General features: G+C 43.3%; 2 protein-coding genes across 4 annotated transcripts in view; one reads left to right on the plus strand and one right to left on the minus strand.

Moving 5' to 3' along the window:
• The window catches only part of uggt1 (UDP-glucose glycoprotein glucosyltransferase 1), a 39203-nt gene extending 23692 nt beyond the window's left edge, over positions 1-15511 (plus strand). For all 3 annotated transcript variants that reach the window (XM_079528297.1, XM_079528298.1, XM_079528299.1), the window contains exons 26-40: positions 901-1003; positions 1233-1312; positions 1736-1925; positions 2538-2696; positions 3190-3275; positions 3382-3466; positions 7959-8047; positions 8314-8418; positions 8589-8673; positions 9295-9477; positions 9741-9901; positions 10059-10173; positions 10405-10521; positions 10921-11074; positions 13201-15511. In XM_079528297.1, the coding sequence (XP_079384423.1) occupies positions 901-1003; positions 1233-1312; positions 1736-1925; positions 2538-2696; positions 3190-3275; positions 3382-3466; positions 7959-8047; positions 8314-8418; positions 8589-8673; positions 9295-9477; positions 9741-9901; positions 10059-10173; positions 10405-10521; positions 10921-11074; positions 13201-13220 (1732 nt within the window). In that variant the 3' untranslated portion in view covers positions 13221-15511. The remainder of the gene's footprint in view (positions 1-900; positions 1004-1232; positions 1313-1735; positions 1926-2537; positions 2697-3189; positions 3276-3381; positions 3467-7958; positions 8048-8313; positions 8419-8588; positions 8674-9294; positions 9478-9740; positions 9902-10058; positions 10174-10404; positions 10522-10920; positions 11075-13200) is intronic.
• A 2984-nt stretch (positions 15512-18495) lies between these two features.
• LOC306942549 (transcription factor Sp3-like) lies at positions 18496-25776 on the minus strand. Its single transcript, XM_079528530.1, has 8 exons — positions 25203-25776; positions 24196-24426; positions 22848-23393; positions 22458-22652; positions 21788-21986; positions 21397-21583; positions 20851-21047; positions 18496-20266 (listed from the first exon to the last, which is right to left on the minus strand). The coding sequence occupies exons 1-8, from the start codon at positions 25269-25271 to the stop codon at positions 20007-20009; spliced, it is 1884 nt and encodes a 627-aa protein (XP_079384656.1). The 5' UTR covers positions 25272-25776; the 3' UTR covers positions 18496-20006.
• Positions 25777-25978: the final 202 nt, after the last annotated feature.

The following is a 25978-nucleotide window of genomic DNA, read 5'->3' on the forward strand; positions in this document are numbered from 1 at the left end:
TTAACCACATTTACCATTAACCCATTTTGGGGCGGGAACCCCTTTTGGTGTTTTAAACATTGTTATAATTTAGCTATTGAAAAATAGCAGATCTACAAGCTCATAGCGCGCCACCGAGTGGCGCGCTATGAACTTGTAGGTCTGCTATTTTTGAAAAATCGTTAAAATGTGCCTCAAATCTTTCCGAAAATTGTCATGATTTAGAAAACTTTTTTTTTTAATTTCGACGTCAGGCCTGAATGGGTTAATAATTAACTTATTTGATTGTATTTTTTTACCCATGTTTTTATGTGTATGCTGCAATACAATGAAAAAATAAAAGCAGCCAACCAAAATGATGAAGGGTTAGGGTCCAGGGCACATATAAATGATGAAGGGTTAGGGTCCAGGGCACATATAAATGATGAAGGGTTAGGGTCCAGGGCACATATAAATGATGAAGGGTTAGGGTCCAGGGCACATATAAATGATGAAGGGTTAGGGTCCAGGGCACATATAAATGATGAAGGGTTAGGGTCCAGGGCACATATAAATGATGAAGGGTTAGGGTCCAGGGCACATAATGATGAAGGGTTAGGGTCCAGGGCACATGATGAAGGGTTAGGGTCCAGGGCACATGATGAAGGGTTAGGGTCCAGGGCACATGATGAAGGGTTAGGGTCCAGGGCACATGATGAAGGGTTAGGGTCCAGGGTTAGGGTCCAGGGTTAGGGTCCAGGGCACATGATGAAGGGTTAGGGTCCAGGGTTAGGGTCCAGGGTTAGGGTCCAGGGCACATGATGAAGGGTTAGGGTCCAGGGTTAGGGTCCAGGGTTAGGGTCCAGGGCACATATTGTGTATTGCAATATAACGTACGTAAGAAACTCTTTCATCATGTTGTTGACTTATTCTTCTTGACAGTGCTGTGAAGATCCGTCCGAAGGAGGGAGAGGTGTACTTTGATATTGTTGCCGTGGTGGACCCTGTAACAAGGGATGCCCAGAAACTAGCTCCTCTGCTATTGGTATGTTAAATTAGTTTCCTCGCTTCCATTGATGGATGTCTGTTCAAAGATTCTATATAGTTATATTTATGCTTTGATTCTGTGCACTTTGTGTTAAAATGCAATCGAATTGACCAGGTTATAAGGTTACATTTACACACTTTCAGAGTTACAAATGGATAAATGAACACTACTAATTGTACTACTAACCTTTTGTCCTCTCTATTCTCTCTCTCTCTCTCTCTCTCAGGTCTTGAAGCAGCTGGTGAATGTAAACATGCTGGTGTTCATGAACTGCCAGTCTAAGCTCTCAGACTTGCCTCTCAAAAGGTACACACACACACACACACACACACACACACACACACACACACGCACACCACAGCTCCACATTAGATGTGAATCCACAGCTTGCTATAATCTTTTTTTTTGTTCTTTTTTACACATCAATACATTTAACCCTTATACCAATACCAAATGTCTCTAAATGGTTTATAAACAACAAAGTACATAAATACGCACAGATAAGCTATGTTATCTGAATAAAAAATAATTCATCACAGTCATCTCCTATTTCTTAGTTTCTTCCTCATTAACACCGGGTTATTCAAAAGTCTGATTTCAGTAAATAAAAAATAAACATGGAGACATCACATATGGAGCGTTTGTCCATAAATATTGTGACTTTCGCTTTCAAGCCACAGCTCTATCTGTTACTTGTCTATGTCTGATAACATTGTACACATCCACTAGATTCTACCGCTATGTTCTGGAGCCAGAGGTGGGATTCCAGGCAGATGGGAGTTTCTCTCCAGGGCCCATGGCTACGTTCCTAGACATGCCAACGACTCCCCTCTTCACACTCACCCTCAACACACCTGAGAGCTGGATGGTGGAATCTGTGCGCACCCGCTACGACCTGGACAACATCTACTTGGAAGAGGTAAGTGTGTGCATGCACACGTTGAAAGTTTGTGTGGCGGTTTACATTCTTGAGTTCTATGGGTTCCATACTTACTAGTCAAGCATGTTTTACAATTGTATCAACTGGAAGGTTTATTAGAATACGAATTTGAAGTTATTACCACAGTGGCTGGTCATATACTTAAACTTCCACAGCCCAAACTTTATCTGCATTTGGCAGGCAGCCCGTGTTAATTTCCTAACCCTGATTGTTGACAGGAGCTGTGTACACACACAGAATGTGTGTGCCCTTGAAGGCACATTTTACAACCCATATCCACTATCTCTGCTTTGTCTAACGTGACATTGATGAATAACGCACTCCATCCTAGTTTATTGGTTCAGCTGGATACTCAATCCTCCCAACACAGTTTTTATATCAAGAGTGCTCAAAAAGAAAGTTGAGGCCTTACCTTTTTGTCTGGGTATTTGATAGTCTTGGCTAAGTGCTCACTCAGGGCATCTGTTGTTGAAGCACATTTTGTTCCTGACTTGGCGGTTTTAATATCTCTCTCTCTCTCTCTCTCTCTCTCTCTCTCACACACTCACACACTCACACACACACACACACACACACACACACACGTTCCAGGTTGACAATATTGTGGCAGCAGAGTATGAGTTGGAGTACCTCCTCCTGGAGGGTCATTGTTTTGATGTTAGTACGGGCCAGCCACCACGCGGCCTCCAGTTCACCCTGGGAACTACCTCGGAGCCCGTCATCTTGGACACTATCGTCATGGCAAACCTGGTAAATGTTTCCATGCCCGGCTCTTCAACTTCTTTGGGTGTTAAGATCTTGAAATGCTTCCTCCCACTGTAGTTTGTTCCTTTTATATTTATTCCTGTTTATTCATGTAGTAAGACTTGTTTAGTGCCACTCAAGTGGCTATACCAGTTAATGCACTACATAACCATAATATCCTGGGTTTGAACCCTGCTCAAACTGTTGTAACGTCCCATCACTTCATTGTGGAGGAGACGCCATGAAATTGGGTTAATCGAATTAATGGATTCAATGAATGAATAACCAATCCCTATTTTGGGCATGTCATTGTAGGTTAAAAGTTTAAAAACATTTAAAATGGTGAATATAGCTGATATATAAGGTCAAGATTGTTATTTTGAGTATTTTCACTGTGCGTGTGTGCGTGCGTGTGTGTGTCTATAAAAAATATCTCCTTTTTAAAAAGAAAAGGAAAAAAATAAATCTCTTTCTAAAAATCTTATGTTGTGCTATGTAGGGTTACTTCCAATTAAAGGCCTACCCAGGACTCTGGATGTTGAAGTTGAGGAAGGGCCGCTCTGATGAAATCTACAAGATATACAGGTAAGACTGAGATACCGAAACTGCGGCAAATGAACGTGTAAATACACTGCGCTTCAAAGATTTTCAGATACTGTATTATTTATACAGTGTGTATAATTTTTTGCAGCCATGATGGTACAGACTCACCGGCCGAATCTGATGACATCATAGTGGTCATGAACAACTTCAAGAGCAGGATCATCAAAGTTAAGGTTGGTTGGTGTGTAAGGTGTCAGTGTAAAGACTATGGTAGGAATATCAAATCCCATCATTCGTATTCACTATTTGTCCATAAATTAATTGGTGTAAATCTTAGCCCTGGAGACTGAAATGGGGTTTGCGAGATTGCATTCTTCCATCCCAGGAAATGCTGTGTCAATTCTGAACCGGTGGTCTCGTATCAACCATGTTTTGAAGTGTGCCGATGCACAATTTCCACATAAGATCTGACTTTAAAAGTGTCTACCTCCTCTTTGAGGGGAAGAGAAGATCAGTCCTTCCTGATCAATTCTGGGTGAGGAGACTGACACTTCTAAAGTAAGATTTTATATGGTAATTCTAATTGGGCAGCTGCACGCTACAAAACAATGTGAATATCAGAATATGTATTCATCGCTTCAGAATTTGATTTTATACAGTGTAATTCAGCAGAACTGTGCTTATGGGAATACTACTAGTGGAAGGAACCTGTAAGCTTGCTCCAGGATCCAAACGGTAAGTTAACACCCATGTCGCCAAACCGCTTCGGAACCCGTCAGATGACGGGTTAAGATTTAACCTTGAAGGTTCCATACCCGTCAGATGGCGGGTTGTAAGGTTTATATCAATTCCAAGCAGCCGAAGCTCAACACTAACCTTTCGTGCTGCCCAGGCTGCTAGACAGCGCCTACGTTCTTCCCATCTGAGGATCAATGCACGCGCCTCCCATAAGGATCCACTCCTTGTCGTTTCTTTGCTGCTTGTCTTCTCTGCAAAATACTCAGGTTGTTGTTTTTATGTCGGCTGCTGCTCGTAAAACTTTTTGCTCCTCCTCTTGCTGTATTGGGCTGTGTAGTTGGCGCGAATTCACAAATATTGCCTGGCTGCCTGCGGTAATTTCACATGAACACCAGGGGGTGCTGAAAGTGTTAAGTAAACCGTTTCAAACACTGGTCTCCAGGGCTAACCAAACCTAGGATTGAACGGAGTAATGTTCCTCGATTATGAATACTAGGTGGGGATGGGAGCAAGGTTTGTCTGCTCAGTATTGCAATCTGTCCCCTTGGTGAACTGGCGGTATACTCATAAATATTTATTACAGAGGCCAAACTTAAGGTCAACATGGGTTGTACTTATTCTCACCAGTCAGTAGACCGAGCAAAACATGCTGCTCATAAATAAATCTAGCGGATGTGGAGAATCATAAATATTCATCGAGGAGTTTACGAATCACCAAGTGTGCATCTACATGGGCACTATATCAAACTACAAATAGTTACAAATCGCCCTGAGACTCAAATTATGTTCTTTGGCTGTCTTATTATTTGAACATATGCTTACTGGTAGAATGCAACATGGCTTAAATATGATGCCTGAACGACCGAAACGTGTCTCAATAAAAATAATGCTGTAAGTGAAGACAGTGTGCGGGATCCCTTTTTTACTTTGTTCTATTTTTTTTTTAATATGAGTTTGTCATCAAATGTAAGCGAATGATGTGTCTTAAAGATGCGAGGTTGTGTCTGACGACTTTCTCTGGAAAAATTGCAGTATATCTGCTATTTCATATCTCTAGTCTCTACTGGTAACGTCATGACATTGCTTGTGTTCTGTTAATTATCGGTGTGACCATGGGGCGGGATCTGTCACCGGAGTCTGCCACTGCCAGTCTAGAGATGGATATTAGTTTGTCTCAAATACGTAATGTATCATCCCCTAATGAAGTTGTGTGTGCTCATAGAAATGTTAGGTTCACAATTCGATGCAACTTAAGTCACTTTGCATCAAATTGCGTTTGAAGCTCTGAGTATTGTCACACACAAGATACGCTGTCACTAACTTCTATTTGTACAAGTCCAAATAGTTCCCTTCAATCTACTCCAAACGCAGATATGTTTGATTCCCCTTCAAACACTTGCTTAGCAAACATACATTGCTGTCAGAATGCTTTCACTTTTGATAACTCAATACCCCAAAATATGTTTTAGCATTTGTCACCGTACGACATTGTCTTATTTGGCGCACTGCAGGGCATCCACCGCAGCTTGGTTGCGTTAAACTGGATGATTGTCTGCACTTTAAAATAGAGATTAAGGCAGAGGCTGTAGAAGCATAGTTTATACTTGACGAGAGAGACAGCTGTGTGACAGCCCATAAAGCACAGCAATGCTACCATACACAGTCTGTTTCTCCCTATAATTAGATATTTTAGCATTCCCAAATGCCTAGTCTTGTATACTTCTAGACACCTCAGTGACTTGAGGAATACCCGGAAGTAGGGTGTCCTAAGGATGTACTGTATGCGCTGTGGGAACGACTCTCAGTCCTTTAAGTAGGGTGTCCTAAGGATGTACTGTATGCGCTGTGGGAACGACTTTCAGTCCTTTTAAGTAGGGTGTCCTAAGGATGTACTGTATGTGCTGTGGGAACGACTTTCAGTCCTTTAAGTAGGGTGTCCTAAGGATGTACTGTATGAAGTAGGGTGTCCTAAGGATGTACTGTATGCGCTTTGGGAACGACTTTCAGTCCTTTAAGTAGGGTGTCCTAAGGATGTACTGTATGCGCTGTGGGAACGACTTTCAGTCCTTTAAGTAGGGTGTCCTAAGGATGTACTGTATGTGCTGTGGGAACGACTTTCAGTCCTTTAAGTAGGGTGTCCTAAGGATGTACTGTATGTGCTGTGGGAACGACTTTCAGTCCTTTAAGTAGGGTGTCCTAAGGATGTACTGTATGCGCTGTGGGAACGACTTTCAGTCCTTTAAGTAGGGTGTCCTAAGGATGTACTGTATGTGCTGTGGGAACGACTTTCAGTCCTTTAAGTAGGGTGTCCTAAGGATGTACTGTATGCGCTGTGGGAACGACTTTCAGTCCTTTCTCCAGATATTAAATGGCTCCATGGCGAACACCCACATGCTGGCACACGAGGGCATGTGAGAACGACTCTCCCTCTGCCAATGCCAGCAGTTTGTTGTTTTATTTCCCAGCAATGTAACGGTATTTAATGTGTAAACATTACTTTACAGTCCCTTGCTGATTAGTTCATGTTTCACAGTGACTCAGTGGTTAGCACTATTAACACTATATAACAACAAGGTCCCCTGACAGGGGCCTTTCTGTGTGCCTTTCTGAATGTTCTTCTCCTGTTTACTCTGGGTGCTCTGGCTTTCTCCCACACGTTCATGTTAGGGACATGGGACAGCTGGAGCTGCTTCCCTGGGCACTGCTCAGTGGCTGCCCACTGCTCCCAATAGTTGAAATGGCGTATATCTATTCTACGTCCGAGCATAGACATGGTAACGCCCCGCCTGCCTCTGATTGGCCTACCGACACTGCCGTTTCCTCCGAGGTGGAGAATATATGCTGCATGGATAGTCTGCTGCGCGAGGTTACTCCGTGGTGGGAAATAAATAAATATAAAGTACGACATATAATACAAGAGAATGTATTATTTTGTATTTTGTTTTTGCCTCTTCTACAAAAATAAAACTTACAATTTAGTTGCGTGCCAAGCTGCCATTCTCTTGCACTTATTATTATTTCCCACCAGGGAGTAACCTAGCGTCTCGGAGGACAGTCTGGTGAGACCACGGAGTAACCTAGCGTCTCGGAGGACAGTCTGGTGGAGTAACCTAGCGTCTCGGAGGACAGTCTGGTGGAGTAACCTAGCGTCTCGGAGGACAGTCTGGTGGAGTAACCTAGCGTCTCGGAGGACAGTCTGGTGGAGTAACCTAGCGTCTCGGAGGACAGTCTGGTGGAGTAACCTAGCGTCTCGGAGGACAGTCTGGTGGAGTAACCTAGCGTCTCGGAGGACAGTCTGGAGTAACCTAGCGTCTCGGAGGACAGTCTGGTGGAGTAACCTAGCGTCTCGGAGGACAGTCTGGTGAGACCATGGAGTAACCTAGCGTCTCGGAGGACAGTCTGGTGAGACCGTGGGGGAGTAACCTAGCGTCTCGGAGGACAGTCTGGAGTAACCTAGCGTCTCGGAGGACAGTCTGGAGTAACCTAGCGTCTCGGAGGACAGTCTGGAGTAACCTAGCGTCTCGGAGGACAGTCTGGTGGAGTAACCTAGCGTCTCGGAGGACAGTCTGGTGGAGTAACCTAGCGTCTCGGAGGACAGTCTGGTGAGACCATGGAGTAACCTAGCGTCTCGGAGGACAGTCTGGTGAGACCGTGGGGGAGTAACCTAGCGTCTCGGAGGACAGTCTAGAGTAACCTAGCGTCTCGGAGGACAGTCTGGAGTAACCTAGCGTCTCGGAGGACAGTCTGGAGTAACCTAGCGTCTCGGAGGACAGTCTGGAGTAACCTAGCGTCTCGGAGGACAGTCTGGTGAGACCGTGGGGGCAAGACGGGGAGTGTCGGTAGGCCAATCAGAGGCAGGTGGGGCGTTACCATATCTATGCTCGGACGTTGAATAGATATACGCGTTGAAATGTTTGGATTAATTTCCCAATGGGGAAGAATAAAGTATAAGTTAACTTAACTCATTTTTAAATGGTGTGTGCTCAGGTCCAGAAGAAGCCAGACAAGTTTAATGAGGAGCTGCTGAGCGACAGCACCCAGGAGAACGACTCTGGCTTCTGGGAATCTCTGACCAGGTAAGATATTGACGCGTTATTTTGGTAATTATGACCTTTTCCATGTACTCTTGTTGGTCATCTGTTCAAATCTTTTTACTAATACGATTTCAGTGTTGAATGATCAAAGGCAGATTGTCGAGGATATGTTTGTAATATTTGTATTAAATCTATTTTGTAAAAAGGTGCATGATGTTGCCATTCTGAGTGACATGTGTTTTCTCTTTTCTAGAGGTAACTGTCAGTCATTTTATCAATCACGGTCTCCTAATCTCTTTCTCTGTCAGAGGGTTCTCGGGTGGAACAAAGACAGAGGAACCTAAACCAGAAAAAGATGATGTCATAAATATATTTTCACTAGCCTCGGGCCATCTGTATGAGAGGTTCCTAAGGTGAGTCGTGTCCCCCCCCCCCACCCCAACACACACACACACGCACACACACAATCCCAGAAAGAAGTAAACCCAGAAAAATCACTGTTGACGGCTGAGTAGTGATGCTTCTTCGTTGATACTACCATCCTCCTGTTCTCACATCCGTGTCTCTCTTGGTTTTACCTCAGGATCATGATGCTCTCTGTTATAAAGAATACCAAAACCCCGGTCAAGTTCTGGTTCCTCAAGAACTACCTGTCGCCAACCTTCAAGGTAGGGTGGTGGAGAAGTAAAAAAAAAAAAAAAATAAGAAAAAAAAGATTTTCACTGTGGGTTTCGCTGTGTTTGTGTGTGATTTTCAAACAAATGCTTCAAACTAACTGGTGTATGATATCTGCAGGAGAGTTGTGGGTTTTTCAACTAGGTTTTATAGAAAACTTAAACTCTTCCTGGTTTTATTCATGTATTCATCTTTCACATACTTTAAACCTTCATTGCAATAGGAGTAGGACATATTATGAGCTTGCGTATCTGCTATTTTCACTTGTGACAGAATTGCACAGATGTGTATGTGACGTGTGTATTTACATACAGTCATAGCCGTGTGTGTGTGTGTGTGTGTGTGTGTGTGTGTGTGTGTGTGTGTGTGTGTGTGTGTGTGTGTGTGTGTGTGTGTGTGTGTGTGTGTGTGTGTGTGTGTGTGTGTGTGTGTGTGTGTGTGTGTGTGTGTGTGTGTGTGTGTGTGTGTGTGTGTGTGTGTGTGTGTGTGTGTGTGTGTGTGTGTGTGTGTGTGTGTGTGTGTGTGTGTGTGTGTGTGTGTGTGTGTGTGTGTGTGTGTGTGTGTGTGTGTGTGTGTGTGTGTGTGTGTGTGTGTGTGTGTGTGTGTGCGTGCAGGAGTTCATTCCCCACATGGCAGAGGAGTATGGTTTCCAGTATGAACTGGTCCAGTATAAATGGCCCCGCTGGCTCCACCAGCAGACAGAGAAACAGAGGATCATCTGGGGTTACAAAATCCTCTTCCTGGACGTGCTCTTCCCCCTCGCTGTCGACAAGTTCCTGTTTGTGGACGCTGACCAGGTTAACATGCGCACACACACAACTGTGTCTAAGACAACTTCCTGTTCATCTTTTTTTTGTACATGAAAAGTGTTTCTCAAGCCCTATCCGTCACAGGATAATTACCTGCAAATAGGGCTTTAGTTTAATATTCCTGTACACAGACTGCCAGAGGTTTATTTACCCAAGGAAACACTTACCTGAGATTTCCTTAGAACATTCTCTGTTATTTAACTGTTATCTAACACCTGCACTCATTCACACATTCATCTCCTCTGCTGCAGATCGTGCGCACCGATCTCAAGGAGCTTCGTGACTTTGACCTTGAGGGCGCTCCGTATGGATACACTCCCTTCTGTGAGAGCAGGAGAGAGATGGACGGTTATCGCTTCTGGAAATCTGGCTACTGGTCCAGCCACCTCGCTGGACGCAAGTACCACATCAGGTATGCATACACTCTGGTGACTAGGCTTCTGCTTTAAACTGGAGGAATGTATGACTTGAAGTAGTGGAATATGTTTTGAGGGGTGAAGAATAAAGTCATGTCTGCTGAGTGCTGACCTCCCTTCATACATTTTTCATACCCCACCTCCCCTGCCCAGTGCCCTGTATGTTGTGGACCTGAAGAAGTTCCGCAAGATAGCTGCAGGGGACCGTCTGAGAGGACAGTACCAGGGACTCAGCCAGGACCCCAACAGCTTGTCTAACCTTGATCAGGTGTGCATGTAGACATCTCAGGATATCCATGAACTAAACTTTGTAAAAGCATTTCCTCCATCTGTCTCCTCTCATTCGTTAAAGTACCTTCCCCCTCTTTCTTGTATCAGTCTTTTTGGTGGTGTTTTATACGTTTTATAACCGTAAATGTTTAACTTAATGAACTTACTCATTTGAAAGGAACTATATAGATAAAAGTTAATGATGTACTTGTTCTTTGCCTCTGTGCAGGATCTTCCCAACAACATGATCCACCAGGTACCCATCAAGTCCCTGCCCCAGGAGTGGTTGTGGTGTGAGACTTGGTGTGACGACAGCTCCAAGAAAAAGGCCAAGACCATAGACCTGGTAGGAGCCTGTTATCAGTTAGTGAACATCAAGGATGTGACTAGAAAAGGCTCACAACAAGTCACTCTAAATGCTTAGCTCAACTAGAGACTGATATCAATCTCCCATCTTGCTTTGTAAAAAAAAAAAAGAAAAGAAAAAAAGACCTACATTGCAAAAAACAATCAAAGTATTTAGGGTGGTCCTTCCTAGTACTATGGTGACATTGTTCATTTTCAAAGCAGTAGGTGTAATTTTGTTAGCGGCCGTCTTGCTAGCAACCACTGATTTCAATGTCCCTAGATGTATCATAGGCGGAATCTCCGATTGCATTTAAGATACTTTCAGATACTAGTACTTATGGTCGATTTGGTCCACTGCTTCCTTCCGCTCTCTTGACTAACTTGTTTTCTTCTCCAGTGTAACAACCCCATGACCAAGGAACCCAAGCTGCACGCTGCTGTGAGAATCGTAGCAGAGTGGACAGACTACGACCAGGAGGTTAAACGTCTGCAGACCAAAGTGCAGCAGAGAGCAGCAGACAACAATCACACAGCACAGAAGCCAGATACAGGTATTTAACCGGCACACACATACATGAGAGAGAGACCTCTCTCTCCCTCATTCGGCTGGAGGCTGAATCCAGCGAACACAGTTTTTTTCCCATTGCCTTGTAGTTCACTGAGAACTACAACTCCCATGAGATATCATTCTAATTGAAATGTTTGACACAGGTGTGATCATTCATCCAATCAAGTGATGAACATATATTCTGTCCTATGTCACTTTTTGATTATGCCTGAAGAAGGTCAGTAGACCGAAAGCTTGCAAAATAAATACATTGATTGTGCGCAGATCTGAGTGTGCGGAGCTTCCCTTTATTTTTCTCATTTTCCCTTTGTGACTCCAGGCTCTAGCACATCACTTAAGTTTTTTTCAGCGGATGAGCGGTGGTTCTTTTTAAATTTTTGTCCCATTGTTAATCTTAAAAGTTCTTAAAGAAACTATTCACATTCCACGATTCAGCCCTTACATTATTTTTGGCTAGACCTGTTTTTGGACCGACTAATACACTTGCATGTGTTTGATTAACTGAAGTTACATCATTGGCCTAACAGCAAACTATACAATCGCTGTATGGTATAACTAACCATAGGTAGATGCCCCATTGGGCACTGGACTGCATGCCCCAACGCCTTATTTAACACTTTTTTTGCTGGGGAATTCTTCAAAATTAAAATAAATAAAAACTTGATTAGATAACCGGTATGTTTGTCTTGTGAATGAATACACCAGTGATTTATTTCAATGAGATGCCGTTGCGTCAGTCGATTTGAAGAACACGATAATTGTGTTTCATTAACATAATCATGTTCACAAACACTGATGAACAAGTCTCAAGGACAGGCCAGTCTTCTAAACATGCACTACCTTTTATGCATTCAGGTGAAATGTCAACTCGCACACTTAAGGTTGGCAGAGAGGTTCAGAAAAGACAGACAGAGGCAGACCGCAACTGATGATGGGAGTAATTAAGAATGAAAACAAAACAAAACATCATGCTCAATTGTCAGACTGAACATTCGCACCAACCAGCGACATGGTTGACAAGAAAATTGACAACAACTTTTCAAAATTCTACTGCTGGGTCACGAAATCTAGTAGTCCATATGAAACCTTTTCCGGATAGACTGTTGTGGTTTTGTAGATCGCCTATTTTTGCTTTGAAATGTTTTGAAGTGAAAAGTAACAGTTTTGGACATAAAAGGTTTGAGAGTGTGCGCAGTTAAAGCACCCCAGATGACTTATCGGTCTTTCTCAAGTATGATACTAGAGAAAGACCGATACGGGTCGAAACGTTGTATGTCCTGCCTGTTGTGATTGTGAATACATTTACCTGGAGCATTACAAAGTGAGTTGAGAGCCCTTGCTTTTGTTTATGATATCTGTTAGTTTAACAGTTTGGCTCAGCACCAAGACCGGAGGATGTGCGCTGTATTATCTTATTTTGACAGTACAGAATTCATCCCATATGTTGATCTGACCCCCATGCCAAAGCACTAGCACTCGCCCAGCAGTCTGCCATCTGAAAATGTATTTTCAGGCCAATTGTATCCAATCAGGACAGAGACCTCTCACAGGATACAGGCTAAACAGGGCAGAGACCTCTCGCAGGATACAGGCTAAACAGGGCAGAGACCTCTCACAGGATACAGGCTAAACAGTTGGAAGCGATGATGCAAAGAAATGAGCAGATAAAATAGGAACTGGAACTCTATCAAATTGAAGCTGCTACATGGGCACTGTCCTGACTGGCTGAAATACTGCAACCCACCTGTAAATGCATTTTCTGTTTATTAAATGTATGTTACTGAACAAACACTCTGTCTATAGCAATGATTACTATCATAATATATTGCCTTTTAACAAAAACATATCACTTATCCTACCTTAAACAACAAATATCAATATTTCGCTAGGAAATCACAGATAAATATTCCAGGAATTTGCATTATAGACACTGCCACTGACTATCCCTTTAACAAATTGCCCACAATCTATCGCACACATTGCCCTGACAAGATCCAGCCATTTACTGGGTTTTGACCCGGTCTAGTTAGTTCTTTAAGTATCCATCGTGATTTGTGAGCATCTGTTATTGAAGCACATTTTCTCCGTCTTTCTTTCTCTGTCTCCCAGATGTTCACATAGAGTTATGAGTGTCCATTGGAGAGACTGTGACAAGGCAGTGAATTAGACTCTGTTTAAAGAGTCTGCTTCATGGGAGAGACACCTCTCCTCCTATGGAACGGCTGACTCCTGGCACACAGACCACAAATGGTTGGATTTATTTTCTTGTTTTCTTTATATACAGTGTGAGGGGAAACTCTGTGTGTGTGTGTGTGTGTGTGTGTGTGTGTGTGTGTGTGTGTGTGTGTGTGTGTGTGTGTGTGTGTGTGTGTGTGTGTGTGTGTGTGTGTGTGTGTGTGTGTGTGTGTGTGTGTGTGTGTGTGTGTGTGTGTGTGTGTGTGTGTGTGTGTGTGTGTGTGTGTGTGTGTGTGTGTGTGTGTGTGTCGTGCGCGCGTACTTTGCATAACAACCTTGAATATGGATTCTTTCTTCCCAAATCACTTTTTCCCCTCCCTGTTTTACATTTGGCCTGTGTACATTTTGCACTGATTGAATATCCCGACTTTGGCTGCATCTGTAAGCACAAAGAGGAACCGTTCCAATGTGATCATTACCCATGACCATAACTGCTCATTAACTTAACCGCCTGACAAACCATCTGTCTAGATAGAACAGCTGAGGCCAGTTCAGTCCAATTCCATTGGGTTATATTGAAATATAATCAGAATTTTAACTGAGAGAAAATGGAGGTTATCACAGTTGGAACTCTGATCTGGACAGGAAACTAAATTTGTAGTCCACATTGTATCCAAAACACCACTGGCTGCTTCCACTATTAGCCAGCCAATTTGATTTCTCTAATAGAACAACACCTTCCCAAATAATTGTTTAAGTGCCAAAGTGGCTCCTAGCATTTGGGAAATGTTTCAGCCAGAGCCAAAAATTACCAGAATTTGGCAGGTGACTGGTGTTAATTTCAATGGGCATGTTGTGATGATTTAGGCCTGTTTAGTCTTGTATAAGTTTGAGCAAGGTCCCTATAGGTAGTTGGAAAAGAGCCCAAATTATTTGATAACATCCAGGTCCTACAAGGTTTGGTTATTACTAAAGTGTCTGAAGAGTATTGTTAGATGGGCAATCTAACAATCAACATCCATCTTATCAAAATAATACAAAGTCTGAAATCAGATCCAACCAAGAAATGATGTATGTAAAGGACCCTGGATACAGAAAAATGCTTAGGAGCTCGGTTTATACATCGACACCACAAACTTGTTTTTTTGGTTTTAACTGTGCTTTGTTTAAATAAAAAACACACAGCCTTGATTGCATCCCCGACACCAGTTTCCTGTGGAAAGTAAAACTCAGGGAAAGAGGTTTCAGGCTATAGTGGCTAGACCTGCCAAGATGCAGACAGCAAGCCGACTGAATTTCTCATGGCAGAAGAAAGGCCAGTTTGTATGTAAATTGGATCAAGCACACTTGAGGTGAAAGGGAAAGGCTATAGTTATTATCAAAATATCAGTAGTTTTTCTTTTGGACAATTCTGTGGATTTAATTTTAGGAAATGTGTTAATAGTTGGTCTAATTTTGTATTTTAGTTACTGTGGTGAACATGTCTTTTACTATTCAAATCTGCTGACACACCAAATAGTTTGTTCATTGGCTTCCTTTGTACTGCAGTAATCTGTGTATGCAGGAAATGGACCCAGAATGTTGTTTTCTCCCTATTCCAAACAAATGTCTTGTCTTTAAATTAATCGCAAGTCTTTATGGTGGACTGTGATAACATTGATCAGATTTGATGAGGGCTTCTGAATCCCGTCCAGAGGAAGTTAATCCAGCAGCAGGTTAATGGCTTCAAGGAAGTAGATGTTCTCCAGGACTGCCAAAATATTATTTCTAAGACCGTATTGCAGTCACACACTGTAAAATAAATGTTTGTTTCTATTCTTACATACACACAGATTGTCTAACAGTGATGATCAAACCTGTGACCTTCTAGTTGTCACCAACATGCTTTCCTTCAATGTTCCTGGGAATGTCTTCTCCATTATTAGAACATGAAGTGCAATTTTATTTTACATGTTAAGCTGAGGGAAGGTAATGTAGCGTCAACCCACCCATTCTCTGCTGAGTTAATGTGATTTAAAGAGGCTGTATTTACACTGGAAACATCAGATTTTTAAGACTCAGCAGCTCAGATCTAGTATGTTATGGCAGATGGGATCTGCTTTAACTATTACATCAGAGTCACTATAGCCAAGGAGTCAAGGACCCGTCATGATAACTCAGCAGCTAAATCACCTTTTGATTTTGACTAACTGTACTGTTAACTGTTGGCAATCCATTTTTTTTAAATAAAATTCTCAATATTCAATGTGTGGTCTTACCAGAAATTGTCTCCTTTGTGTGTATGTAAAGCCTTTGCTAGTGCAGTAGCATTTGTTTTAACCCATTAATACCAGGAACTGTATCTGTCATTTTAAAAACGTTTCAAACTTAAAAAGAAAAAAAAAACATTTACAAGCACATCACTTCGTGCCGTGCTGTGACCGCTTGTACACCTATTTTTTTTTTTAAATCTAATCTACAAATTTGTAGAATCGGCCTGGGGTCTTAATGCTTAATGGGCTGTATACAGATCATTGTGTATACGTCGTTGCTATCAGGAGGAAACCACCTAACTCCATTTGAGGTTTTTAATTATTTTTTGCATAAATCAGTGCTATTGAACACTGTGAAAATATTGAATGGATTGAATTCAATGGATAGTTAAAAAAACGCTTTGGACAAAAACTTTTTTTATCCCATGATTTTGTAACCCATTTTTCACCCCTGTGTCAATTATCTAATGTGATCCTGGGCTCTACACACCCTCCGCCAACCTAGTCCCCATATATGGGGGACATGGGGAGAGCAACGGACTTGAACTCATGCTTCCTCCATGAGTGTCCAAGTTGCTCCTTTACACCTGACGGGGGAGTTTCCCTGGTTGGACTTACCGCGTGGAAGGAACACGTTATTCCATTGTGAGCTTGTAGATTGGCTATTTTCAAAGTATAAAATGGGATTAAAGTGGTAAAATGTTCCATATTTTGCTGTGGACTGCCTGGAACTTCCTCAAGGACCCCTTGAGGTCCTCAGACCAAACTTTGAGCATCATGCAGAGGGCGCTGTTCTTCCTTTATGTTTTCAGATTGCACTTAAGAACAAAAAAGGCACCCTACGAGTCCTCAACAGTGTGTGTAGATTCTGTTCTTACCTACGAACAAATCACAGCTAAGAAAACATTGAGCGATCCCAAAACCTTCTTAAAAACTGAAGTGGGTCTAAGAACAAATTTCCTCTTAAGAACCGAGGCCCACTGTTGCCAGTTCCCACCTGAGGTCGTGCGGGAGTTCAGACTGTTCCAGACCATACTGAATAACAGTTAGCTTGCATAACGTCTTCAGGCTAGGACTCAAGTCTAAGATGAACATGTCATCAGCGATACCAGTGTTTGTCTTCCCTCCAAAGAGGATGAAACGATCTCCCACCATGCAACAGCACATACCAAACATTGGACCCGGGTGTTTCCCTTTGGGTTCAACCTTCTTCCAGGAGAAGGTCTCCGGACTGAATTTCCACAGATCATTGAGTTTCTGATGCATCTGGGCGCCACCAAATATGTACAGCTCTCCATTGTAGGTAAAGGCTGAATGACCAAATCGTCCTTCTGGAAGAAGATGTGCATAAGGCGTGTTCAGCCAGTAGTTAGTCTCTGTGTCAAACACTCTGATGGTGTTGTAGTAGTGGTGTTGTCTCCATATTTGTGGGCCAACGGGAGCCGAGCCCGACTCGCCCCCAAATACAAACATCTTTGTTCCAATGATGGTGGCAGAGTGACGTGTTGAAGCAGATGGTAGAGTTCCTCTGGTGTTAATGAAAGCCAGACCATTGTGCTGGTGTCCAACTTGTACATGTCATGTCCAAGAAGCTGGTTGTATCCTCCATGGATAAACATGACCTTCCCCAAGACACAAGCCGAGTGGTACCACCTCGCCTTTGGAACAGCTCCAGAAACCCTGCTGAGTTTCAACCATCTGTGGGCGTCCACATCAAATGCATAAAGCACATTGCAGACAACATCACCTCCCCAGATGTAGACTGTATCTTCTACCTGCACAGCTGTGTGGCCGTAGCGCCCGGATGGAACCTCAAGCTGACCATCTCCACTTCTATCTCTCACTGGAGGTAACTTCTTCCATAATAAAGACATTGTGTCAAAGACATGGACATCCATCTCGAACTCTCCATTATCCACGCCTCCAAAGGAATAAAGTTTGTTCCTCACTGCTACAGCAGCATGATAGTATCGCTTTGGTCCTCCTGCTTTGGAAACAGTCCAGGAAAACATCTGTCTGCCTGTCTATCTCTCCTTCGATGTGAACACAGTCACTTCCAACACAGCGCATGATCTTACATATTCAGGTGTTACATCACACACAACACAAACTATTACCAATGCACGTCTTAATGACGGCAATTTGTGCAGCTACTCTCGTCTGCGCCTTTTGTTTTTTCCTATATTTTTATCCCACGATGTTGTAACCCATTTTTCACCCCTGTGTCAATTATCTATAATGTGATCCTGGGCTCTACACACTCTCCGCCAACCTAGTCCCCACATATGGGGGACATGGGGAGAGCAACGGACTTGAACTCATGCTTCCTTCATGCCTGAGTGTCCAAGTTGCTCCTTTACACCTGACGGGGGAGTTTCCCTGGTTGGACGTAGCACGTGGAAGGAACACGTTATTCCAACCAGTTCCTTTCCCCTCCATCAGGCCCCCCGGCTGGCCAGGGGGAGGCAGTTTAGAGACCAGGATTACTGCATGTTTTTTGTGAGGGTACCTACCCTAGGGGACACGGGAAGAACATCAAACTCCACACAGAAAGGCCCTTTCGCCAACCACGCCTCGGGTATGGGCACTGATGACGCGGAGGAGGAAACACGCCGCCAGCACCCACAGCGGGAATCGAACCCAGGACCTAGCTGTGAGGCGACAGCACTACCAACTGTGCCACCGTGCCCCTATTGGACAAAAACTCCATTGGACCCTCAAACTGCTAAAGCAACTAACTCCCCCTCTCATGCAAGTAATTGAAAATATGTAAAGTCACACCAATTTTGATGAGGCAGTATTGCTTCGTTTTCAAAATATACGGTTTTCTTAGTTTCCTGAAAAATGAACATTTTGGAGTTGGGTGGTTTCTTCCCGACAGCAGAGATATACACACGATGCAACAACTTATTTAAAATGGGAGGGGATACAAAGCTGTTTTGAGCGGTGTGGGTTTATAACGCATCAACACATTAACTTATTACTGGAAGGTTTCAGACTTTTATTGTGATCCATTTGAAAAAAGGTTTTACAAAAAGTAACATTCAAATTTTACACATTCTTAAAAAAAAGAAATCAGTTAAAATAAGGTTGATACAACAGATTCCGTTAACTAAATAATGGCTTCTATAAACAATGTGAAAAATAAAGAGAATATACATGTAAATGGATGCTACGAACATGGACAAAACTTAGGGGAAAAAAATGGCATGATTGTTTCCCGACTCGGTGACAAGTCACCAGAATCACACAGAATGGCTTTTGGAAAAATAATTGTAAATCCCATGTCACACCGTGTCCAATTGGAATGTTCCACAAATTTAATTGTCCATGAGCTGACAATTTTTGCATATATTTCTCACTGAATCATACGGCAGCATTTTGCATTTGGGTGCATCTTTGTTTTTTCCACTCCCCTGCCACCATACGAAGTTGAAGGTATCGAGATCGGTGTGTGTGTAACCGTCATTTTCTACGGTTACCAACCAAGGCTTTGTTTTTACAAAAACCCAGACAAGTGTGAAACGCACAACTGAATATAACATGAATTTACAACAAAGTATGAATGGAAAACGGGGTGAAGAAAAAGCATTTAAAATGAAGACACCTCTGACTTAGGTGAGCACAGCGAACCATGTGCGCTCATCAGGACAGATAACCAGACATTCTGCTGAGAAGAGCAATGTACTTGGAAGAAGTCGCCCCTGTTCAGAGCTATTTGCATTTTTCCAAATCCCAGGAAGTGACAAGACCGCCCCTAAGATAAGTTCAAATACACCGTCATCCTATTCTGACCTTCAGACAACATAATCTAACTGAAGCAGCATGGCATGAAAACAAACAGGACTGTATTGTGGAAAATAAGTGATTATGTAAGAGTTATTGCATGTTTTGAGGAGCAGGAATTTCATGCCAGCCATCAGTGCTACAGTCCAGATGTAGATGCCATGCTGCTTCGTATGTAGGGTGTGTAAAAACCACTGCTTTCACGCCTGCTTCGTACACGAGGAGCCCAGCTCTCCAGAGCGAATGATTAAAAAGTCAAATGATCATTCTGGAGAGGTACTCATTCCTCTTCCTAAAACCCCCACCACATTCATCATTTGACAAACACTTTCCCCATTACAGTTACATCATCCACAAAGCTTAAAAAACACATGCACCTCCAGCATTTTATACAAGAGTATGATACAAAATAAGGCATTTCATTGTGTTGAGTATTTGTGTTGCATTTGAGTGTGTGTGTGTGCGTATGTGTATGTTTGCGCGTGTGTACATAGCAACCACATTTCACTGTTTTTTTTTGCCCGCTTATAAAAAGACTGCAAAACGAACATAAATTTGTGATAACTCTTACTTAAAATATATATATTTGTCATATATATTTACGTATATATTCATATGTTTTAAAAAAAAGGGGGGGGGGGGGAAGCCCGAGGTCCCTGTGATAGGCCAGTTCCTAATATGCGTAGACCACACACCCCCATCTTATTCCATGATGACATTGACCTCACCGGGCGCCACGGTGACCAACTGCAAAGGAATCTCCTGATTGGCTACGAGGTCATGAGTAGTGGTTTGAAGGATGAGTGCGCTTCCGTCAGCAGTGATGATGGCTTCGCCGGGATTCGGAGACGAGGAGACGGCAACTCCCCCTTTTTTGTTCTGGTGAGTCTTAATGTGTTTGGCCAGGTGGTCGCTCCGCATAAACCTCTTTGAGCACTCTGTACACACAAATTTCTTCTCCCCTGTCAGGAAAATATGAATAATTTAACATACACATTCAAGTCATAGCTGCCTAAAAGGCTAGCTAACAACACAACACCCATGTCAAATAAAAGTGTTCCATGTATGCGCTATCCCTGTATTATTTTACAAGTCATGATCTCCCAGTCAAGAATTAATTTCCCATTGTGCCACCAGATGGTGCAATTATTCACCTACCAGTATCCTCACAGACAGTCAAGTCCCTACTTTACAAGATGGCCTAAGTAAAATAAAGAAAATAACTATAGATAGGTATGCGCATGCATAAAGTGAGCGGCAAATCGTGTTGTTTAATTTTCCGTTTGGATGTATGGGCTATCAAGGCTAGAAAGTAGTATTATGCCACTCAGTATGCGTTCCCGCATAACTTCCGGGTATGATGATGATGTCATGCGCATACCCTCTATTAAAAGGTGATGAAAATTGTGAGACTTATTTCTGTGGATAAGTCTGTCTGTTAGATGTGCTGACAAAAACAAAATATGTTTTGAATGCGTGTTTGGTGTAGGTGCTTCTAGTGGTAACGGTGACTTAAAAAAACAACAGTTATGCATGTTACTCTCACCTGTATGTGTTCTCCTGTGTCTCTGGAGCTCATCGCTCCTGGTGAACCTCTTTCCACAGAACATCCAGTTGCAGACGAAGGGCCTCTCGCCACTGTGCCAGCGCAGGTGGGCTCGCAGGTGGGACGTTTTCCCATACACCTTCGCACAGCCGGGAATGTGACAAATATGCTGCTTCTTCTTGCCCATGCCTGACCCCCTGTGAGAGAAGGTAGATCACCATTGGAAATATGTCTAGCTTATATCACAACAAACCCACACATCCATAAATTGCTTTTAACTGTCCGTAATGGTGAACAGGATATAAGACAATTCATTCTCTTTGTGAATATAATTATTCATTAACCCATTTTGGGCAGGAACCCGTTTTGGTGTTTGCATTAAACCCATGTCTGGGTTAGGGTTAGGGTAACCCTAACCCATGTCTGGAAAATGAGGTGACATTGTAAATGTGTGTATTCGCAGGAACAAAATAGTGCATGAAATCAAAGTTTTGTGCATGTAGATATTTTAATGTGTATTTTTTGTATACAGTTTGTGGGACCCACCTTCCTCCCGACTCTTTACAGTTGGGGCAGGTACAGGCCACCCTCCGAAGCCTCTTGCCCTCCCCCATCTGTCCGTCCATGTCCTCATCTCCCATCTGGACCCGCAGGTTTGACAGGTCACTGGTGTTCAGGGTGGAGTCAGTTAAGTGCCACTCCTCCGAGTCTGGCTCCTCTTTTATATGGATATCTGAGGAAGGAGGAGACATTTTTAAATAAAGAGCATCTGTGATTTGGAACTTCTTGCAGTGGGCATGTAAGGATAAAGGCATCAATTTAATTTACATTCCATGAATTGAATAAATCTTAAAGTAAAATCATTTAAAAGTTGCTGCAAGGTTTTTACATGGCAGCAATGAAAAATACAGGGAGGGGATGTATGAATGTCCCTTACCTGCTGGACTATTAGCATCCTCTCCATGTGTGTACTGCACCCCAGTCTGTGTTACTGAGTTGACAGTGACAGTCTGGAGGTTAGGCAGGCTGACATGTCCTCCCTGGCCCAGTGGGAGTGTCTGGACCGGGGCTAAGGTCAGCTGCTGGCCCTGGCCCTGGGGCAACTGGAGACCCTGGAGAGACTGGACACCCTGAACCTAGAGAAACAAAACAAGACCTTATATGTAAAACTGGTGAGAAAGATGGCATTAAATCTGCCTCACAATTACCCCCATCTACACCTTGCATTGAAATTAAATCTGTCGTATGGGTGCATATTGCAAAAATGCATATTAATGCAAAGTGTAAACTAAACATTGCAATGAGAATGTGGTCAGATCAGATCTTACAACATCCACATAAGATATCCAGATACAGAGCACATTTTAAAGCAATATGTAACTGGGGTCAATGAGACACATTGCATTGCACAAGCATCTGCCTCACATGCACTACAATTACAATTTAGGCATTTGTCAGATATTCTTATCCAGAGCGACTTACAATAAGCAAGGTAATCACATGCAATCAATTATGCATTAAGGACAAAAACAATTTCAGCAACATAAGGGAAATAATGTAGAGATCTATGAATATGTGTTCACGAAAACCCTGAACACTAAATTTACCTGGAAGGTCTGCCATTGGATCTGCCCGGTAGCAGAAACTGTCTGTGCCTGGATGAGGAAGGTTCCAGGGTTGATCAGCTGCACATTTTGTAGAGTCTGACCAGCCGATGATAGGTCCTGTCCCTGAGCTAAATGGGTCTGACCGTCTCCGGAAATGTGCAGGATGGGTTGGGAGAGTGTATTTGAAGTAGACACCTGCAAATAATGTAGGACAGTAAAACAAGCTCAGCCTCTCAAACCTTCTTTTGATTGAATATCAAAGTCAGTAATAAAAGCATACACAACAGTGTACTCTGGTAAAAAGGCAAAGCAGCTTGAATGAGCAGTCTTTACAATATGTAAATACAAATTAGAAAAACTGTTGCTGTATTACAGTGAAGTTGTTCTAACCTGTATTTGGTGCATGTGGTTGTGGGAGTTGAAGTTTGTGGAGGAGGGGTCAGAGACACCAGCAGACACAGCTGTTGCTTGAGTCAGAACCCCAGTGCCATCAATGGTCTCAGGAAGATGAGAGGAAGTGGAGGAGGAAGTGGTGGTTGGCACGTAGAGCTCTTGGTTAGCGCTAGCATGGGTCTTGGCTCTGGTTTCCTGCCCCTGAGTCTCCAGCGATTGGCCGCTCATGATCAGCTGACCATCAGCCGTTACACCCGTTGCTATGGGGACTGACTGAGCACCCGTCAACCCTAACGACTCCAAATCCACGCTGTTTATAGGGACGAAGGTTATGTTGCCAGGCAGCCCAGGTAACGTGCTGGTGTACGCTGATCCGCTCAATGAGACACACGACTGCGCCTGCGTCAGGAGGTCTGTGGTTGACGATGTGGCAACACTGATACCTAGGTTGCCGTGGCTACCATCAATGAGCTGGATGTGTCCCGTGCCATCATCCAATCCCTGCGCTGAAAACCCTGCAAGCGTTCCATCGGCATGTTGGATCTGTGGATATGGATCAACGATTCTGGTCAATGTGGACTGACTGACGTGTGTTATAGGTTCAATATAGATTGGTCTTGTACTGTTTTTGAGGGGCGCTAGCCCCTCCAATGCATGGCTTTTGAAATGACGCCATATAGCAGCCAAGTCTATGGACTTTTAATGTTTGTTTAGGGCACTAAATGATGACGAGACGTCATGTGGCCAATATAAATACATCTTGTGATGTATATAGTTGCAGTGAATCTGCAATGAATGAATGCCCCCCGTGACATCATGTGACGGCCACAGTGGGTGCCATAAGTTCACACGAGTGTGATCTGTTTTTTAAGGGGCGCTAGCCCCTTCTTTAAACAGCTTTGTCCCCACACGTCTCAACAATGAAAGGGGAATTCAGGTCAAATGTCCGCTAAATCTTGTCCCCACATGTCTCAATTTTGCCATTGACAATGAACGGAGAAATTACGTCAGAATTCCGCTAAATATGATGTAAATTAAACATCAAAACATTAAACGCCATTGAAGGGAAAACGTACATCATATGTAAACAAGCAAATCGGCTAACCAATCACATGTTGGTGGGCTTGGCATAAGGGACCACCTTATGTACCTTATGTAGCAATGTCAAATGTCCGCTAACATAAATTGATGTACGATGACAAGAGCGCCCCTCATTTCACACGGGTGTGATTATTTTTTTATATTGGTGAAAATCAGCTATCCTATTGAGGCAACAGTCTTGAACATAAGAGCATTGCAGCTAATAACAAGTGTGTTTGTGTGCATGTGTTTGCTTTTTCTTTACCTGATACTGAATGCCAGACACGCCATTGGCCGAGGCCTCATGCCCAGATGCTGTAACGTAGATGGGCTGGTTGTGAATACCCCCAAGAGGAAGCACATACTGCCCATTGGACGTGACAATTCCAGAATGTTGTATGTGAACAACACCGTGGTCTTCCTTCCCAGTTGAGACAGGAGTTAACACCTCCCATCGGTCAGAACCGGTTAGCTGAATAGCGGACATGTCTGTCGTCTGGGAATGAAAAAATAGAACAGAGTATATGAGAATAGATATAACCATCCCATTCCCCAAGGAAGGAGTGATTAATCAGAGATGGGCTGGGGGAGCAACTCAACTCCGGATGTGATCAAAGGGAGAGTGTCACCCAAGGGAATCAGATAAAAGTATTGATGTCTGTATATGTAAATCATGGGAACAACACAGCATGAGCATAGACTGTTTTTTTTGTTGATAGGCTTAAACAACGACGCCCAGACAGCATACTGGCAACCCCACCAACGCAGAGCCAAATTGGGTTCTGTAACATCTTCAGTGTTTTAATTCGCCCATTTGTAACTCTTGAGTGTACAACCCTTACGGGTCAATTTGGTTCCCTGATCATTTTAGTACATTCTCAGATTTAGAGGATTTGACGATGTTGCATTAGGAATGGTGGAACGCCAGAGGTGTGTGGGGGATGGGTGAACGAGTGTTACAGTAGTAGAACTACTGTTTTTATATTCGACGTTATTCCACACAAACCCACACGACCCATGCATCCCCTCAGTCCAAAAGGTACACGGGCTATCTTTCAGCAAGCCGCCGACCCAAGTGACTGACTCCAGTGTCCTACCCACTATGGGCGGGTTTTAGAGGGGTAAAGTGGGTGGCCGTTATTGAGGGGAACACAGGAAGTATACGGCGTTCACCCCATGCATCAAAACCTTAAAACGTGTGAACTTCATGCTCTCAAAAACATCCAGCAGTCATAGGCTCGGAGAAAGGCGACCTAAAATGTCGGGATATACCTGTGTTTCCGCTCCGCCGCCGTGTTGCAGAAACTCGCTTTGACTGCTGTCCACGTCCGCGGACGCCATTTCTCCTTGTTTCAGTGGCTGCTGCTGTGGCGCTAGCAGAGAGGGGAAACTAGAGCAAAACTCTGTAATCTTCAACTCTTGCCTCCCAGAAAAGCTCGCAAAGCATCCCCACTCTGCAGTCCGAAGGGAGTTGACCGCGAAACTCAACTTTGCAGCGACTATTCCAAAGCGATGTCGACCCAGATTGAATGTTTACTTTGTCAACTCCGCGGCTAGCCAGCTAGCTGGTTAGCTAACCATATCGCTGGAGCTCCAGCAAAAAGATTAAAAGACGTAGCGTTGCTCTGCTATAGGTAGCGCAAACTCACCGATTAGTTGTACGCGTCGATGCGCTAAATGTTACGTACCAGTCATATCGTGATCGGTAGTAAATCGGAAGATTATCTGATCAACTAAACTCCGAACATGATTATTTTATCAAAGGCGGGCTAGTGTTGATCGGTGAATTCGGGTCGATTTTTTTTCTATTTTGATTGACGGTGCGGGAAACACAAAAAGGTGGGACTAACAAGCTTGACCGTCAAATTTGCATCACATTACAGGAAGTCCCGCCCTTCTTCTCTAAAGCGATTGGTTGGCTACGTGGATAAGTGAGACATCTATGGCCAACCAAGACGTCAGTCGTTTTATTAAGAAATGAGCGCTTCCTGTTTGTTGTTGGACGAGAACATAGAAGGAATGCAGTGAAGCCACAAGAGTAATACAAG

The sequence above is a fragment of the Electrona antarctica genome (assembly GCF_951216825.1).
Source record: "Electrona antarctica genome assembly, chromosome: 18".
Classification (NCBI taxonomy): Eukaryota; Metazoa; Chordata; class Actinopteri; order Myctophiformes; family Myctophidae; genus Electrona; species Electrona antarctica.

What these genes read in the sequence shown, in the direction of transcription:
- LOC306942549 (XM_079528530.1), bottom strand. Translation starts at nt 25,271, where the DNA reads ATGGCGTCCGCGGACGTGGACAGCAGTCAAAGCGAGTTTCTGCAACAC. An exon ending in GCGGCGGAGCGGAAACACAG is followed by an intron (nt 24,427 to 25,202) that starts GTATATCCCGAC and finishes TTTCATTCCCAG; the next exon opens with ACGACAGACATGTCCGCTAT. An exon ending in TGTAAAGAGTCGGGAGGAAG is followed by an intron (nt 21,048 to 21,396) that starts GTGGGTCCCACA and finishes CTTCTCTCACAG; the next exon opens with GGGGTCAGGCATGGGCAAGA.